This window comes from Mercurialis annua, linkage group LG6 (genome assembly GCF_937616625.2).
Source record: "Mercurialis annua linkage group LG6, ddMerAnnu1.2, whole genome shotgun sequence".
Lineage (NCBI taxonomy): Eukaryota > Viridiplantae > Streptophyta > Magnoliopsida > Malpighiales > Euphorbiaceae > Mercurialis > Mercurialis annua.
In genome coordinates this window covers 45,024,671-45,043,536 of record NC_065575.1, presented here as the reverse complement: position 1 = coordinate 45,043,536, position 18,866 = coordinate 45,024,671, and the positions used below count along the sequence as shown (strand labels likewise).

At 34.3% G+C, this 18,866-nt stretch overlaps 3 protein-coding genes across 3 annotated transcripts; 1 reads left to right on the top strand and 2 right to left on the bottom strand.

The window, feature by feature from the left end:
* The first annotated feature begins 321 nt into the window (after positions 1-321).
* LOC126654145 (putative threonine aspartase) lies at positions 322-4,595 on the top strand. Its single transcript, XM_050348216.2, has 11 exons — positions 322-538; positions 670-720; positions 1,216-1,336; positions 1,478-1,562; positions 1,909-1,990; positions 2,154-2,283; positions 2,668-2,828; positions 2,935-3,098; positions 3,518-3,635; positions 3,716-3,820; positions 4,217-4,595. Exons 1-11 carry the CDS (start codon positions 395-397, stop codon positions 4,307-4,309), a joined length of 1,254 nt encoding a protein of 417 aa, XP_050204173.1. The 5' UTR covers positions 322-394; the 3' UTR covers positions 4,310-4,595.
* A 766-nt stretch (positions 4,596-5,361) lies between these two features.
* On the bottom strand, positions 5,362-14,887 carry LOC126654143 (K(+) efflux antiporter 2, chloroplastic-like). Its single transcript, XM_050348214.1, has 21 exons — positions 14,644-14,887; positions 12,843-14,513; positions 12,164-12,335; positions 12,001-12,091; positions 11,549-11,685; positions 11,390-11,449; positions 11,160-11,279; positions 10,661-10,729; positions 10,492-10,557; positions 9,781-9,870; positions 9,096-9,200; positions 8,887-9,015; positions 8,347-8,556; positions 7,810-7,959; positions 7,662-7,715; positions 7,502-7,560; positions 7,174-7,240; positions 6,922-7,098; positions 6,373-6,429; positions 5,913-5,987; positions 5,362-5,804 (listed from the first exon to the last, which is right to left on the bottom strand). The coding sequence occupies exons 2-21, from the start codon at positions 14,450-14,452 to the stop codon at positions 5,691-5,693; spliced, it is 3,612 nt and encodes a 1,203-aa protein (XP_050204171.1). The 5' UTR covers positions 14,453-14,513; positions 14,644-14,887; the 3' UTR covers positions 5,362-5,690.
* Positions 14,888-15,881: 994 nt separating this feature from the next.
* On the bottom strand, positions 15,882-18,387 carry LOC126654152 (LIM domain-containing protein PLIM2b). The gene is made up of 5 exons (XM_050348226.2): positions 18,151-18,387; positions 17,968-18,067; positions 17,848-17,873; positions 17,605-17,697; positions 15,882-16,406 (listed from the first exon to the last, which is right to left on the bottom strand). The coding sequence occupies exons 1-5, from the start codon at positions 18,283-18,285 to the stop codon at positions 16,143-16,145; spliced, it is 618 nt and encodes a 205-aa protein (XP_050204183.1). The 5' UTR covers positions 18,286-18,387; the 3' UTR covers positions 15,882-16,142.
* Between the last annotated feature and the right edge of the window lie 479 nt (positions 18,388-18,866).

Below are 18,866 nucleotides of genomic sequence, written 5' to 3'. Positions count from 1 at the left end.
TAGTTCTAATATCACTTGAAATTACAAAAGTTATAGTGTGAAGTCCGCAACTCAATGCAAAATTTATTCGTCAGAGACAATTAAAATTATTATATTAATTATCATTCGTTTATTGTTTTTCAATTTTTGTTAAGCGAATAGATAATAGATAAACCATAAAATAGCTAAACAAGCCATGTGTAGTTTTTTTTTTGAGATATTTAATTTCAGTTAAATCTAAAAATTTATTGCAGTAATTTTTATTGTATTAATATAAACTCCAATTATGTTTAAAATCTGGAAAAAAGATCTAAAAGTTTCGGTTAAAAGAAAATTTCATATTTCCGTTAACAAAACCCGCGAATCGTTTTCTATTCAAATATAGCTTACAGCACTCTGACACTCTTTAATAAAAATGGCTAGCAAGACAGAAGATCAAAACCCTAGGTTTTTCATCGCCGTTCACGTCGGCGCGGGGTATCACGCGCCATCCAGCGAGAAACCGCTAAGGTCCGCCATGAAACGCGCTTGTCTCGCTGCTGCTGCAATTCTTAGCAAGGTATAATATATCCTCTTTTTCTTATCTATTTCACTCTTTCTGATTACATACTCTAATTTATCTAATTAAGATCAAATTTAATTAATTAAGGTTTTTAATACATGTTTGCCCTTTTTCTCTATTTGATTTAGGGTTCCGGTGGATGTCTAGATGCCGTCACAGCCGCCATTCAAGTTTTAGAGGTGTCTGTTTTTTTGTTTATGAATTTTTTTTATTGTAATTCTGTTAATCTCGTTTAATTCGAATTAGTCTTTTTTTTTCGAGGCATCAAATTAGCTAGTTAGTAGTAAATTACGTATTGAATACTAGCCTGTTAGATTCATTTTTCTAATTTCTTACTGATGAATTAATTGCATAAAGCAAAAAAAATATTTTAGCTGGAAACAACTTGGAAAGAATAAATCAATTCATGTGAAATTGGCTGTTCTACTTGAAATTGAATTTGCGAAAGTTTTATTTCTCCCGGTGTAGAGTTAGTTGATAGAGCTGCTATAAGGTTGTATTACTTTTTCTATTGCATGTTTGAGCTTAGAGGACGGCACTAAATTTGGGCCTGATACAATGACATCAGTAGCTTTGTCCTACAGATGTATAATTTTTGTTCAACTATGGTGCACTATTTTATATGCATGTTAATACGTGAGTAATCACATTTTCCCGTTATTGCTTCTTTTCAGGATGATCCCTGGACTAATGCAGGCCGAGGCTCCAATATGACAGAAGATGGAAATGTGGAGTGTGATGCTAGCATTATGGATGGTGCCTCTGGGATGTTTGGAGCTGTTGGAGCAGTGCGAGGTATTCTTGAATAACAGACTTCCTTAATGAGAATTTTGTCTGATTAAGTTACTAAGAGAATTCTTTAGCTTTCACATTGATCTGTACTTATGATATTTTCTATTAGGTCACTGAATGTTAATTTCATTAGTTGCAGAGCAGGTGTTCGAAATGCCATCCAGATTGCTGCCTCATTGGCCAAGGAGCAAATGATAGGTTCTTCACCGTTGGGTCGGATATCTCCTATGTAAATATATTCTACTATTCCTGCTCTCTAAAACATGTATTTCTGCTGTCTTTAGACATATCTAGAAATTTATCCACTGTTTCTTAGTGGCTAGAATGCTCAAACTTAATTTAATTGTTCCCTTGGTTTAAAATCATTAAATTATTAAATGAGCATTTAGGAATTCATAAGGCATTAGAAATTTCTAACATACTTGAAATTCCCTACTTCAATTGATGTAAAGGAGTTTGTTACCTGGCAAAAATCATTTTCTTTGAGGAGCTTATGTTCACGATCTCAATTTTTTTCCCTTAACTTTCAAAATGTTCCTCTTTATTTTCTCATGGAGTTTATTGTGTACACCTAGGTTCTTGGTCGGTGAAGGTGCCCGTGTGTGGGCAAAATCTAAAGGCCTTGATTTGCCTGAAACTATAGCTGAGGCTGACAAGGTTAACTTATTTCCTTAATTATATTTAAGCAATAAGAACAAATGTAACTTTTTATAATTTTGGAACTTGTTAAATATTGTTTTGGCATATCTATTTTATAGCTAGAACATTCTTATAATAACTTGGAATGGTCTAATTGAACATTTTCATATTCTTATAACAGTGGCTGGTGACAGAAAGGGCAAAAGCACAGTGGAAAAGATTTAAAGAGATGGTTTTATTGACAACTGCTGACAATGATAGTCCTAACAAGGGACTGGGTAGCAATTCTCAAGAGACCATAAATGAATTAGGTACCCCTTGGTTCCTTTGCCATTTACTAAACCAATTTTTTTATTTAGAAAAACATGTACAATGTGATGTAATTTTTTGGCTTACATACCTTCAGAATTTGAACGTTACCTTATCTTCATTGATCACTTTGTTCCCGTCATGATATTTTAGCCCTTCACACCATTGTGGGCTGCCTGATCATTTTCCGCATTAATTAGCTTAACATCTTTTAAATTCCATTTTTTTAGCTATCATTTAAGTTTCTTATTGGGTTTACAATAAGGCTTTTCTAGATGGCTCTGCTAGTTCTTTTTGTTTCTTTTTGACATGCTATTTGATAAGCTTTTTTTAAGGGTATTAATGCTTTGTGATTGAGAGTTCCATTTATATTTTTACTATTTTAGAGTTAAAAGCTCAGTTGGGCAACTCAGCAGAAGGGAAAGGTGGCGGTCAATCTACTCCAAGCACATTCGAGGACAGTATCATGGACACTATTGGAGCTATCTGTGTTGATTCTGAAGGGAATATAGCTTCTGGAAGCTCCAGCGGTGGTATAGCATTCAAGGTGATTACGCTAGTTGTATCTTCTGAATCGTTTTGGTATCCACATTGTAGAATTATAGTAAAGTTATAATCTGAATCTTTTTCGTTTTCATAAAAAAATGTAACAGGTCAATGGTCGCGTGGGTTTGGCAGCAATGTATGGTTCAGGCTGTTGGGCTTCTTCAAAAGGTCCCTTTGGGTCTCCATTTATTGTTGGATGTTGTGTTTCTGGCGCAGGGGAATATCTAATAAAAGGATTTGCTTCCAGAGAGTGCTGTGTTTCATCATCAATGTATGATTGGCTTTTTCTGGATATGTTTTTGCCTTATGTTTTCTCAATGCCACCTTTTGAAGCATCATAACTATTGAAATTAAGTCTCATGTACATTTACACACTTACTTATTTACACTTCGCTGTGTACACTGAATGATTGAACATCATTAAGCTTATGAGAGACGAGTTGGACTTGATTAAATTAATCCTTAAGTCTGTCTAAGAAAAAACTACATTTCCATTACTTGCATGTTAGATATTCATGTGCACCTTCGGGCTTCGTCTGCTTTATGCAGCACATTAGAGATCTGATTTGATGCTTTCCCCTAGTGCTTAGTATTGTGGCAAAATCTTCTGAATGCTATGATAATCAGATACTTCTTTTTTATATAAGTCCCAGTAAATTGCTAGGCTGACTATATCCTTTTATTTCTTAGTTCCCAGGCCGGCCCTGCATCTGCTAGCATGAAGGTTCTATGTTCTATTTTTACGGACAGCAAAATCAGTGATAAAAGTGCAGGAATTTTACTTGTACAAGCTGATGCTCCTTTGATGGTTAGCTCTGGAGTACAACCCTGTTTTGATTAAATTTACATTATTGTGAATTTCTCATGTTTGTTTATATCTTCTTTTAGGCTCCAGGAAATTCTCCAAAGCTAAAAGCGGTAGAGATTGCAGCTGCATACACTTCATTGTCTTTTGGGATAGGATATTTTGGAAGCTCTATGGAACGACCAAAGGTATCATCATCATCTTCTTTGGCACAGTCCCATTTCTTGCAATTATTTAGTTTGATGTGGAAATTTTAGGTTTACCCGTCTTTTAACTTCTTTCCGATCATTATTGAACAATATGTCTTTTAACTTCTTCCCGATCATTATTGAGCAATATGAGAATTTAATGCATTGCAGCATGTTTGCATTTTTTCGACTCCATGCTTCCTTGTAATAACTGTTCTACTTTCAGAACCGTGCTTGAAATTGCTAAGGGGATATGATGTTATCTGAAGCTTTTTATTCCTTGAACTTCTAAGGCATTACATGTTCTACAAACATGAAATAGATGTATAGTCTCAATTGCTGTAGCTGCCTTGTAGTAAAAGCAAACTTTGAAATTTCGCCGGTGATGTCTATCAGGTGTCTGTTCTCCGTAGTACAAAGCGACCAAGCAAAAGTGGAATAGAACATTTTGAAGCAAAAATTGATCTTTCTGCCAAAAATTCCGTGTGACTGGAAGTTTGCTTCACTGGTTCTGTCATTTGAAATCGGTAAAATTTGTTCACTGGTAGCTGATTTTGACATTTGAGTGCATCCTTATCTTAAACCAGTTGTATGATGAATGAACTTGCAATGTGTAACTTAAAAAGATGTGTATAATTGAACTTTGAAAGGTTTTAAAGTGGCATGACCTGAACTGCTACCTTTGACTTGGGTGGTTTTCAATTGGTATTTATTGTTCTTTTATGTATTCCGGAAGGACAATAACCAAAATCTAATGAAACAGAAATTACAATCATGCCGGTCTGGTGAATCAACTCTAATTCCATGAATTTGTTGGTTTATAATTTGGACTCCATATTCTATCTTTTAAAAGTTCAATATTTTGTTGTCTGTAAAATTTAAGCATTTGTTAATGAAGAATTGATCTTCAGCTACAGATTACCATGGTTAGAGTGATGATGATGCGGACTAATGTAAACGGGGGAGCACCACCCATAGTTAGATTATTGACATAAACATGATCCATCTCAATTTCAATCTAATAGACACTAATTTTTTTGTTTTTTGATGATCAATTTAATGGATTATCTATTTATAGAACATATTTCTGTTTATCTTTTCAATTAAAAAAGTCTTCATCATTTTGTGTGTTCCACAAAAGAAGTTTGACTGTGTTTTTAGCATAATTTTTCTCTTCAACTCTTTGTTTGATCTTAATGGTTAAACATATTTACAAAACAATTAATGAATATGTATAATTTCAAAGCACAATTATTAAGGATAAAAAAAATGTATAATTTATGTTTTTTTAATGCGTGAAACAACCAAAAGGACTTCTTAAGTGGAACAATTAAGTATATTTGTAAAACTTTATAAAAATGTATGACTTAATATAAGAGAATAAAAAAAGTAAAATTACACATTATTGTTGTATGTTTAAAAACAATGTGTAGAAAATATTCTTAACTAGATTGGAATAAAGGGAATACACGAACTGAAATAGCAATTGCTAACTATCAGCAATCTCAAAAACTGTGAAAATTATAGAACAAAAAAGATAATAAGAGCCGAAAAAGATTCCTTTTCAGTCTCAATGAACAAGCATGCATTACATGAAATAATTTTGAGCATATTGAATTATGTTGGAAAACTCAAACTTCCAGAGTGATTTCCAGAGTCCTAAACTAGTAAAACATGAAGGTACAACAGAAAGTTTTCACTTTCCTATGTTCACATCAAGGTCTGCCAAAACTTTCATACTTGGATTTATGGTGAAGGTGAGTGTGCTATTGCCTCTTTCAGTGTATTTCTGTACAATTATGCGTAATTGCATTATACATTTTTTTTTTTTCCAAAAATATACCTTTTCATTAACGAGTCTAGGAGGTTTTCATATTGCTAGAGTTCCCTCCGAAACTTGGTTTTCGTCTGAAAGGTCAGGAAGCTGAGGTTTGGGTATACGAGAAAATCCGTAGCCAAGGGAACTTCCACTAGCTTCGCACAGCTGCAAAGGTAATAACAAGTCAAGTACACAAAATTCCACTCATAAGTTGCAGAAAATGAAAATTCTAGTTTTATTTTTTTATGGAAAAAAAAAAGATGCAGCAAGTACCTCAGTGAGCTCGGATAAGTGGCGGGACCTAAACTCGTTTATAGTTGATGCAATCTCTGACATAGGCAACTTAGCCTATACAGAAATAAACAAAATATACAAATGAACAAAAACCATACATTAAATATGATCCCTTAAAAAAAATGACAGCTTAATTATTTTTCAATCGACCATATAATGATAATTCGATGCATATGAAAAAATAGATTTGTATACCCCTCGGCTAATTCAAGCAATTAGGTGCATATCATAAAACTCATGCGAAACTGGGTTTTATCTAGCTCATAACGAACTCATTTTCGGGCTTCATCATTCATGTTAACAGAACTTACGGAACTAACCACACATGGTAATTCGGTATAAAACCATAGTAGATTGGTGTTTCCGATCTTTAACCATGACAATAATTGATTGTTGCAATAACCAGTAAGAAAGTTTGATGATATCAATTTTGTATTACCTGTGCAAGAACAGCAGCTGCCAACTGTAAACTTGGCTCTAACGTCTCAGGGACAACCTGGTAAATATTCATTCTCAACATTAAAGAATTCACATAGAAGGATAAATATGCATGATTTCAGTCGCTATCATACCAACTTGAAAATATCACATCGAAAATGGATGATATTATATAGTCATTCATAAGGAAAAGGCTCGATTGCTTTAAAATCACGAAGTTTAGCGTCATTGGCATATTTAACACAAATTTTAATTTTTGCAATGTCAGACACCAATTTTGAATTTTCACAATTCAAAATACTGAGCAATTTTCCATTTAAAAATTGATGATGTGGATGCAGGGACAGTGTATATTCCAGTATCCACATCAACATCTTTTAAACGGAAAGTTGCTCGATGTTTTGAATTGCAAAAAAAATGATAATTCATGTTTAAATTTTCAAAATTAAAAGTTCGTGTTAAAATTGCAAAACACGCTAAAGCTCGTGATTTTTAAAGCAATCAAGCCTAATAGACATAAGGGTTGATTGAAGAGTCATCGGAATATTACCGCTGTAGCCCCTGCTTTTTCCAGATTAAGGCCATGATCAACATCATGAGCACGGACAAAGGTCTTCACATTGGGAAAATACTTGCTTAATGCCCAAACTGTTCTATAATTAGCACCTGGAGAATCCAAAGTTATTGCTGCAGCACATGCTCTTTCAGCACCAACTTTATGAAGGACCTAACAAGACAGAGAAAACATAGTCAAAAACTTGAGCCACACATGCACATACTTGTTATGTATATTTAGCTTTACCTCTCGACTACCAGCATCTCCAAAATACACCGGAAGGTCAAGGGCACGCCCAATTGCCACTCTTTCACTGAAAAGATACAAACTTTCAAGTAACCAAATAAAACATGCCATTTCAGATACCATAAAACAAAAGAGGGGAAAATAACAGAAAAAAATGTTAAAAAAAAAACTGAACGTTGCATGTCTTTTAAGCACTTTTACTAAAAGAAATACCCTAATTTTATTTGTTAAGACTTTCTGCGTTTATTACATATGTAGTTCAAATCTAGAGATATATGAAATCTCATAAAAACCAGATGATGCCATCTTCTTGAGATCCTAGGCTTACCTCCTAACATCAAGAGCAACGAATGGAATTAGCCGTTCTGAGAGGAGCTGCGCAATAATCTAGCAATACCGGAAAAAATATATAAACTTTCATATATATGCTTTTTGCAGTAGAATTTGATCAATTTATGAAATCAAAATATTATGCTAGTTGTTTCAACCTGGCCAACACGTCCAAATCCGCAGATTATAATATGATCCTGTAAATCATCCGTCTGCAAATGCAATTAAACCAAGAGACACATGTTACAGAAAATTCAGAAAGTAAAAAAGAATACTGGTTATAAGCTCTAATGTAAGGCATCTTACCTCACTTTCAACTGGTAGCAAACTTCGAACGTCATGCTGCTCAAACCGTGAGGCAATTAACTGACCTCCAGCAGCTAGATATGGTGTCAGGGCCATTGAGATCCCCACCACAAGGAACAACAAAGACGAAAGCTGTGGAGTCATTATACCCTGCAGATGAAAAGATTCTGCTAATCACTAACCATATGAAAGCTGTACGCTATTTCAATAATAAGTTGAGTAGTTAACGGTCTGATATTTCTTAATAAGTTGAGTAGTTGTACTTAGAAATTGAAAGGAAGAAAAACACAAGGTCTTATTCAGAAGGGTATAATTTCCCTGATATCATATTTCTCAAACAACATGACCTAAACTTATTGATAAGATTTTCTCACACCTCTGTTCATGAAGGCGCAGGAGATTTTTAAATGTTGAAATGCATATGCTAAATAAGAACCAGATCAGAATGAAATGAATACCATGTTGCCTTTACTTAAAAACATTTCTCATAGTTGAATAATCTTATGGGAAAAAAAGTGCAGTTAAATGAAAAGAAACCTGATTAACAGCTTCACCGAAAGCCACAAACGCAAATTCTCCACCCGGAGCAAGAAGAAGACCAACCCTTATTGCGGATATGATTGAAACACCGAAAAGTTTGCCTACTAAAACAACCAACAGAGTCTTGCCACCAATCAAGAGTCCTAAAGTCCCCATAATGACTGGAAAATTTGAAAGAAGCAGCTTTGGATCTATAGACATTCCAACCTGAGAATGCACAGAAGAATTCTTGTTACTAATGCCAGAAGATTCTTATTTATCAAAGAAGCTTAACCACTCAAACAGCATTGGTCTTCTCATTTATAAGTGCAATACCTAGTCTATTTATGAAGAAAAAAAGTCAGAAAAATCTATTCAACAGCTCGCTTAAAAGGCTACAATAACAAAGCAAGGAAGCATGATGAATTTACACATAATGCAAGTAAAATGAAAAAGAACAAATGGCTTTTTAACAAAATTAAGCCAAGATTGACAGCCAATAGAAGCATAGATATTCACACACAAATGTTAAACAAGACTCCAGTATCAAAAATGTACCGTCATGAAGAAGAGACCCAGTAGAAGCCCACGATATGGAGCAATATCCGATTCAACCTGCAAGGAAAACTCAGTTTCTGCAAGGAGTAAACCAGCCAGAAATGCCCCCAATGCCATGGAAAGTCCTGCCTGTTCAAGGTATAAAAAAACTTTAGTTTATTAACCATAAGTAAAAGTATTTTAAATATGTAGAAGATCAATTGTGATACCCTGGCTGTAAGGAGACTAGTCCCTAGAATAACAAGAAGTGTGTTTGCTGAGAATATCTCTGCATTTTGATTCTCTGCAATTTGTCTATAAATTGGTCGAAGCAGCTGCCGGAGCAACATAAAGGAGTGTTAGAGTCAGAGTAGGAATCATTTAATTTACATGATAATGAAAAAAGAAGAAGAATACGTGTGTATAAAGTCCTCAAAAAGAGACAACCATGCATAATATAGCCAATTATTGAACTATATCACACTAGTTACATACAAGTTCGCTAGACAATATCAAACAATATTGGACATACGAGTTGCATTGAAATAGAAGCCTAAGCACCTCAGATCATTATAGAAGCTTCGCAAATAAGTCAACTGAATAATCTTAAGCGCTGGACATACATTTTCAGCAACAGAGTGCATAGTAATGGGCATCACTTTAACTGAGCGATAATTGTATCTTATAGCCCGGTCAAATGCATCCACTTGCATTGCCGGTCAAACTAAAACAACCTTATGCAAATAATTTTATCAGAACTTGTAATCAATGGCACCTTGTAGGGAGCTTATTGGGTTGATAATCCAGGAAATTCTTTCTAAATAAAAAGAAAAGGTGCTGAGACAATATCTATACTGAGAAATAAAGGCATTCCAATCACTTAGACATAAAAACTCGATTAAAAAACACATATACCAAGCGTCCACCAGCAATTATAGCAGTAATGGCAAGTGCTGCCTTAACAGCAGCCATCCCAAGAGCTTCAGCAATCGCCTGAAATCCAACCTGAGAAAGGAGAAGGGTATAAATATAATAGTATCATCGCCAGCACGAAAAAATACAGCTATCGGGGTACCAATAGATGAGGCTCATAGAAACATAATCCCCACTATAGTATTACATGCATTCTACAAAAAGAAACAAATTAAGCTTGCATTTTAGGGTTATTTGTCCAACACAAGATGAAATTGGACAAAATCAAAGGTATTACAGGCTGCATAAGGATCTTGCAACTGGTTCTACTACTCCTGCTGCTGCGTTAAGGTTGACAGTAGAACATGCTTTTGGCAAAAATATGAACGTATAACAGGCTGCATATGGTTTTCACAACTGGTCTTCCATGTATTCAAGTTCTATAAATTTACAAAAGATTCAAAAAGATGACCCTATAATAAAATATGTATTTCTTTATGAGTACAAGGATAAAAGACTCATGATGCATTAAAACCATGACTGAAATGAATCATATAATAGCTTTGAGCGAACAATTCAGAGATTGTGAGGTTGCCTACGGGAATTGACTAAAGACGACCATAGCATAGCACCAGAAAGAAATACTCTACAACTTAATTGCAGTAAAATAAAAAAGCAATTCATTATAGTATAGGAACTGCTATAGGAAGTTACCCCTCCTTTGGATGAATTTGGAGAAATAAGAGGTATGAGTATTAGCAACACCACAACAGCCAAATCCTGAAATGAAAAATAGAGGATACAGAAAGCATCCCATATCATTATCGTAGAGAATATCCTCGCAATATAATACCAACTTTTACCACAAAGATTGTAGAGTAACCTGGAAAAGTAAGACAGAAAATGTAGCACGTCCATGTCGCGATGTGCTCTCACCTCGCTCTTGCAACACCTGGAGAATAAATCAATAGTATTACTTCCCTTGTCTGCCAGAAGGATGTCAAATAAAGGCCTTTTGCGTCTCAGAAATATGATTATAAATAAGACATCAAGTAAAGTTCAAGTGTGCGATCCACTGATCATGCCATTTGTAATTAACACCAAACATGTGGTTTTAATTATTTGCGGAGATTTTCAAATATAAAATGAAACTTTCAATCTGAAATCATTTTAATGTGGAAAAGTTCATGGGCTTTATAACATATTTATGGATCCTCAATCGTGTAACATTTTCAAAGAAAATTGTTTAAGAAGCTTCTCTTTGAGATAGATTTTTTCCATTTATTTTGTTTACTCCTTCCTTCTTTTCTTAACCTAGACTTGTTGTTAGTGTGAAGAAGTCACACTTCACATATCTAAATAGAATTTGCATAACCTGGTACCTGCAGGACAACGGCAGTGGAAGACAATGCAAGCCCATTACCAATGACAATTGCAGCAGGGCCGGGCAACCCAGATACAAAATGAGCACCCAAGCCAACTGCCACTGCAGTCACCAAGACCTGCACAATAAACATTTAGAAAACTTAGTTAACAAATTAGTATACTATTGGCAAGTAGAAGCACGTTTTAAAAATGACAGTTACGAAAAGAAAGAGACAACCCCCAGTACCTGAGCAGTGCCCAATCCAAAAACATATTTCTTCATGGAACTAAGCCTTTCAACAGAGAGCTATAAAAGAAGGAAGAGAGCTTCAGCACTGGTTTTTTCTTTATTCTAACTTTTGAGAAGACAAAATTCAACATGAAAAATTCTAGAATAGATCTCCACCTCCAGGCCAATATTAAATAGCAGGAAAACAACTCCAAATTCAGCTATTGCCTTTGTCCCATGCACATGACGAATAATAGAGAGACCATAAGGGCCAATCAAAATGCCAGCAGCCAAGTATCCAAGGACCGGACTACCTAAAATTGAATCTCCAAAGACAGTTAATGAAACAAAAATATAGAAATATGAAATGCATTTGAGGAAAAGGTAGTACAATGATTTCAATGATTGAAGGGCAACAAAATTTTCCTCAGTAAAATTTACGGAACTTTAACGTAAGAATAACAGACCACACAACATGAAAGCAACGCAAAAGCTAGAGTGAACTATAAAGCCCACTAAGCGTTATTGTTAATGTACCAAAAAAATATACTAATCTATACTGCCGCGGAAGTCCTAAAGCATTAAACTGGAAAAAAAAGAAGTAAAATTAAAAACTACAGTACAATTACCTCCAGGAATCTTTTGAAATATGGGCACAAATATAACACTAGCAAGAAGTAGCCACAGCACATCAAATAGAGATGCCTCCTCCTCATTCACCTGTAAACAAAGGAACAGTCAGGTAAGGAACTAATACAAGTGTTGTATTACCGATAATCCAAAGAATTATACCTCTTGATGAGGAATCATTGCAAGTAGATTTTTAATTCTCTTGGGGAGTTTCTGTATGTGTCTTATCAAAGGCTTGGCATTTGAGGAAACTTCATCAATACTGGTGGTGACAGTGTCTGTTTGTTGAAGCACATAAGTACTCCTTTCTGCTCGATTAGAGTAGAAGGCAACTCTGCATGCAATTTAGCCTCATTATGATATTTAGAAGGGGGGAAAGCCGCCCTTATACTATGTGCAGAAATTAGTAATACAAGCATATGATAAGTATTAATTTATTGAACAAGCACTTTAGAGACATAGGCATTATAGAACCAAGCAGCACTTCAACTTTTCTTTTCAGTATTGCAATAAAAGGGGAATATAATGTAGTTCTTCGATAAGGCGTCAGCATGAAATCACATTTCCATGGCATTCCTACATAATCTTGCTGATTCAAAATTTTGGAAAGAAGAAGTTTGGTTTGGAAATTCAGAAACATAATTCAATTATCAAATTATCATGTTGACATATTTAGTAGAATCTCAAACATCCAAAATAATGGGCATGGCATTTCTGCAAAACTATCAGAAATATCATCAGATGGCTCATTGAGCACAAACTCACAATATGATGCACAAAAAACATCCTCAAAAAAATACTCCCTAAATGTTACTAACAGTAAGAAATAAATAATACATACCCTGCCCCGAGTAACAGTAACCCAACGATCAATTTAGGCAGTTGCTGTCTTGTTGACTCTACGAGACCTTGGAAAAGTGATGCTGGTGTGAACTCTGTGCCATCTTCAGCAAAAGAGAAGAAAGATGCAGAAAAGAATCGTGAAGATCTCTTCAATGACGCCTTCGGAGAATTAAGGGATGAAGCTGAACTCTCTCTAGTCATATCCTTTTGCATTTCCTGCTTTTTAGATTGAACCCCGCTCTTTGACTTTTCTGTTTCGGCTTCAGCTTCCTTCAGAGAGTCTAAAATTGGCTTTCCATTCTCATGATCAGCAGAGTCATCAGAGTGATATAACTCTTTAGAACTCTGGCTGTCTTTATCAGATAGTCTCTCTATTGAAAGATCACCAACTAAAAGGTCAGCCTCAATTGGCCCATTTATTTTATCATCAGCAATCTGTCCTTCGTTCCCCTTCTCCTCCTCGATAACAGAGTCATCCCCAGATACATACCCCTGGGCTGTTTCCTTATCAACAGAAGAGCTAGAGAGAAGCTTTCGTGCTCTCTGTACTGCAATCTCTGCATCACTTACTCGTTTAGTAGCCTCGAGCTCAAAAGCGACTGCTTGCTCTGCTAAGAGCATAACATTTGCAACATCCTCTTCGGCCTTCAAAGCATCCATCTGCGCTTTCTCTGCAACCTCATTCAACTTATCCACCTCCTTCTGCAATTCTTCTTTTTTACTCTGCAAACGCCTTAGCTCTACCTCACAATTTGCCAGATTCATTTGGCATTCCTTAATATCATTTTGAGCAGCAGAAAGTGCTTCATCCTCTTCCCTCGTATCTTTTTCCACATCACTCTCTCCAGAGCCAACTGGTGAATTGGACTCTCCTTTTGCACTGTCAATAGATTCTACTGCCACCCTAAGCCTGGCCTCAGCCAAAGAAAGGGCCATTATTGCATTTTGGACAGCCTCTTTGGCAACAGCCTCCTCATTCACAATCCCTTGAATCGTATCAAGAGTTGAATTAACATTATCCCATGCATTTGCTGCCTGGTCTTTCAAGGCTATTGCAGCTTCTGATATCCTTTGAGCCTTTTCCTCAAACATGGTACTATTAAGCCTTGCAACCTCTAATTCTCTCAATGCCTTCTCCATCAATTCATCCGAGCTAGGTGTCTCCATCTCCGCCTCTTCCTTATATTCCCCTTTATTCTTCCCCAAATTACTCGACTCCACACCATCATCTGACCCCACAGCACTCTCAACAAACTCAACAGTTCGATCATTCCCATCAATATACGCTAAAGAATCATTACCTTGACATTGCAACTTAAGTCCCTTTGACACACCAAAACCATCACTAAAACCACAAAATGATGAGCTATTCTTCAAATGTGCACTGGACAAATGGCTATGAAATCCTCCTCTCAATAGCAGACTCGAATTCAAGCAACTATTATACGCAAAACTTTTGCCTCTCTTCGTGGACGACCTATCTTTCAAAACAATACTCGGATTTCTATATCTTAACCTAGAATATAACCGACTCGACAATCTATTATAAGCTGTTACCTCAGTTCCATGGAAAACATTAGGTTGCTGAATACTACAAGCTAAATCCATATTGATAAGAATCAATCAAATGCAATTAAAAACAAGCTCTCATCGCATTACAATCAACCACCTGGTCAAACAAATTAAAAAAAAATTACATACAGTAACAGAAGCAGACATAGCTGACTAAAATTGAATCAGTAGCTCATATTTGACCATAAGAAGCTAAAAAAACGCTTAAAAAGCGAGGAAAAACTTACCGATCAAGAGGAGCAAAGTTTTACAGAGAAAAATTACACGGCGGAGTTTGACAAGAAACTAGCAGCAGCAATAATAGTTAAGGGAGGAAAATGACAGAGCTAACGAGAAAATTTCATTTTCCGTTCTGTTTTGGAACTGAAATGAAGTGTAGAGCCAAGTGGAAGAGACAGTACGTAATAAAAGGACTATAAAATCCCAAATTTTATTTTTTCGTTTCAATTTTTTTTCCTGTTTGGCAAGTGAGAAAATGGAATTTTGTCATTGACTGGGCTGGGCTGGAGCTGAACTCAGCTTGGGATTCGTAGATTTTTATTTGTATGATTACTGTAATACCCTTTATGTGAGTGTCGGGACTTGTGAGAATCTGATAAAAAATGGATATTCTGACGGAATTTTCTTTTCCGGTCAATAGGTTTTTTACACGAAAGAAATACGCCCCTTTTATATGACCAATAGTCATTATCCATATTTGTCCTTTTAATTTCTTTTAGATACACATACACTTGACTACTCGAGTCTTGATGTGCTAGTATTATTTTTTTAGTGCAAAATATAAACCCACGATTTATAAAAAAAAAAATTAGTTTAAAGATGAATATTTATAAAATTATTAATGGCACAATTAAAAAATGAGGAAATTTCTCACGCTACGTTATTTTCTATTTTATTTACAACTTTACATATAGTTTTATGGTAGTGATTAAATAAAATCATTATTAGGCGAAGATTAAAAAAATTGTCATTTTTATTTTTATCTTCGGCTTTGTAATTATTTTGCTAATATAATAATATAAAAAGTAAAATTATTTATATAAAGTAATTGTATTAAAATAATTTAAAGAAAGTTTGAATTCTATAATACTAAAAGACTTTTTGTGAAAATAAATAATTAAATTAGTGGTGTGTTTGGTTTAAAAAAAATTATTTACAAATAAACATAGTTGTATTGGATTTACTTATAAATTTATTTGGGAATTTAAAATTTTTCATTTTATAAAATTTAACATATTTCTAATAAAATAATTAATGAAATAAATTTATTTATACATAAATAATTCTATAAGTATAGAGCATAATTCAACAGAATCTTAAATTTCAATGGATGCAATTTCTTGTGGTAGTGAAACTTGAAAGATACAAAACTCATTTATAATATCTCAATTAAACCATGAAAAACAATAACATAGTATAGTATTTGTCTAATTAAATTTGACAGCAAGAAGAGTGAGGGCAGAAATGGAGCAAAATTCAATATATGGTATCAATAATATAAATAAAGAAAATCCAGGAACAAATGTGGTAACAAATTACACAAAAAAAGAAGAAAAAAATCAATCACTCAACAGGCTGGCTGCATCTGCCAACAAAGATCATTAGATCAAACCATTTTTTAGGACAACTTGATGATAAAAGTAAATGATGCAAAGAAATTTATGAACCATTATATATATTTTTACTGTGCTGTGCATGTGTGTATATATGTATGTTTAAAGAGTGGTTAATTATCTTCAGCAGCAGGTGCACCATCTTCTATTGGCTCAGTCATTTCTGGAGGTGGTGTGGAGGAGGACGCTGATCTCCGGTGATGGGAAGCGGCCTGAAGCACATGGCTATAGGTGCCTTTCTCCATGAAAAGCTGAGCAAAGTGATGCTTGCAGTATAAAACTCCGTCGAGAGACGCATATGATGAATGTGTCAGTGGACATCCTCCGTGTGCACACTTGAAGCATGTCTTGTGAAAACAATCCGCTTCCATCGTCACCTACATTACATTATCAATCAACATTGCTTAGCTTTTGTAACAGCTTCCGAGAGCTATGTCGCACAAAAAAGGAACACTCAAAACCAAAAACGAATAAACAGCAAAACAAAAATATTAATAAAAATAGATTATAAATATAAAATTATGGAGTAAAAAGCTTTCGAAAATGAAATATAAAGAGTATTAAATTTTCACATTCACTTAATTTTTATGTTATTTCATTCTGGTTAGTGAATTTCAATTTGTTTCAATTTAGGCAATGAACTTCAAGATTATAAACAACAAAAAGATTTTGAAGTAATTTCAAACTAAATTACTCTCTGTGGTAATCGGATATCGCCATGTATTGAAATAATAATGAATTTTTCTTGAACCAAAAATGAGAGTTTAATGGCCATAAAAATTTAATATCCATTATGAATTTATAAGAAAATATGACATGATAAAATTTAAGTGCTACGCAACTTGTTTTTACCTAAAATCACTAAAAAAAACTCCATGCATGTTGCTTATGATTTTGAAGTTAGTGTCTAAATTAAAAGAAAAAAATTAGCGACTGCGAAAATTTAATACTGTAAAATCTATGGTTAATCAAATTTTTGCACAATATAATTACGAAGGTACGTAGTAAGTAATCACAAAAATTTAATATACCAATTATTAATTTAAAAAGAAAATACAACATAATAAGATTCAATCGACACGTAAGCTCAAATTGATCTAAATTTACTAAAAAAACATATGTTGCATGATTTTAAATTTTAGTGTCTAAATTAAATTTTTATAATCAAATAACACGAAATTTTATTATAAGCTTTAAGTAGCAATATGCTACGTTGTTTTTGGGTTCAATTTCTCCCACGAATGCTCCATTTCCCCATGATAAAAGAAAAACATTCAATACGGAAATGTATGGCGAAACAAATTTCGTGCAACATAAATTTTTTTTTTTTTTGCCAGAGATAACAATATATAAAATTAAAGAAGAATAACCATCCCATGAAGGAAATGAGCCATTCTTTAAACAAATAATAATATGTGGACTTTGTAGCTACTATACGAGCCATCCAAATACACATCTATTTAACAAAATTAGATAAACCAAAGTTTAAATAATTTGTTAAACAAACGGTAGAACGATAAAATAAAATAACAATATTAAAGATGACCAAGACACGTAGGCCAAGTAGATACCAACCTTCTCGAGAGGATATACTGTTTTTCCGCAACCAGCACATTTGTCTTGAGTTCCACAGAACATGGAAGACAATTTGCTGGGAGGTGCCTTCGACTGCAACAAATACCAAAATTCTTTTCTAAATCAGTAATGCTACATAAAACATAAAGATACATTTAAATGCCCTCAACACAACTATATCCATCAGATTGCATTAAATTATTGAAATCCATCCTAAGAAAGCAAATCAAATTAGAGTAATACCGTTTCATGATGCTTCTCCGTCTTCCCTGGGGGAAAAAAACGCCACAAAACAAGAATTTACTGTTACTAAAGGATAGATAAACCCTAATTAAAAATTACAGAAGATCAGAAAAATCTTACCTGTTTGAAAATTCTTGCTAAAATTCCCCGATTCCTTAAATAATTGCTCAAAATGCGTCTTGCAGTACACCACTCCATCCATCGACGAGTAGTTACTCATCTGCCATACACAATTTTCTCAATCACTAATCCAACCAATCAAAAAATTAAATCCAATCCAAACATTTTAATTAAAATAATTACCACAAGAGGTCCTTTGCAATGACTGCATCTGAAGCAAGATTTATGATACGGAACACCTTCAATAGACATCATATCAACGACATAAACAGTCTTGTCGCACGCCTGGCATTTGTCGAGAGTTCCCGTAAACGACATCGTTTAATCGCGTTTTTCTGCTCAAAAGTGAAATCTAACAGCTGCAGAAAAATAAAAATATGGAGATAATGATCCGATAATCAAGATTAGTGTGCGTGATTAAGAAATGAATTTGATTGGACAAAGTCTTTGTTTTGTCAAAAGAAAAAGAGATTTATATGAGAATATAACAGGTGGGATTTGCCTTTTGTTGTGAGGGTGGAAAATGAATTGTAAAGTGGATGGTCTACGCTGGACACGTGTTTGGAGATCCCATTATTATGAGGTAAATTTTGGAATGTTTAATTTTGCTAAAACTGGATGATTTCTGATAGGATTGGAGTAAAAACAGGTTGTTCTTCTGACTTTTTCTAGATTAAATTATGATTTATGTTAAATTATTCACTTCTGGTGGTTATTAAGCTGAGTAGGTCTGATAAAACAAAATCCTAATTTTATAGTATGATTTAGTCTTGAGTTATTACTAATTTTGCCCTGCCAATAACTAAATGCATTGAGAATGTAATTCGTCTGTGTTCGTTTCAAAAATGGAAGTTTCTTTGCTGCTATAATGCAGGAAATTTGGATTGCAGACCGTTCTA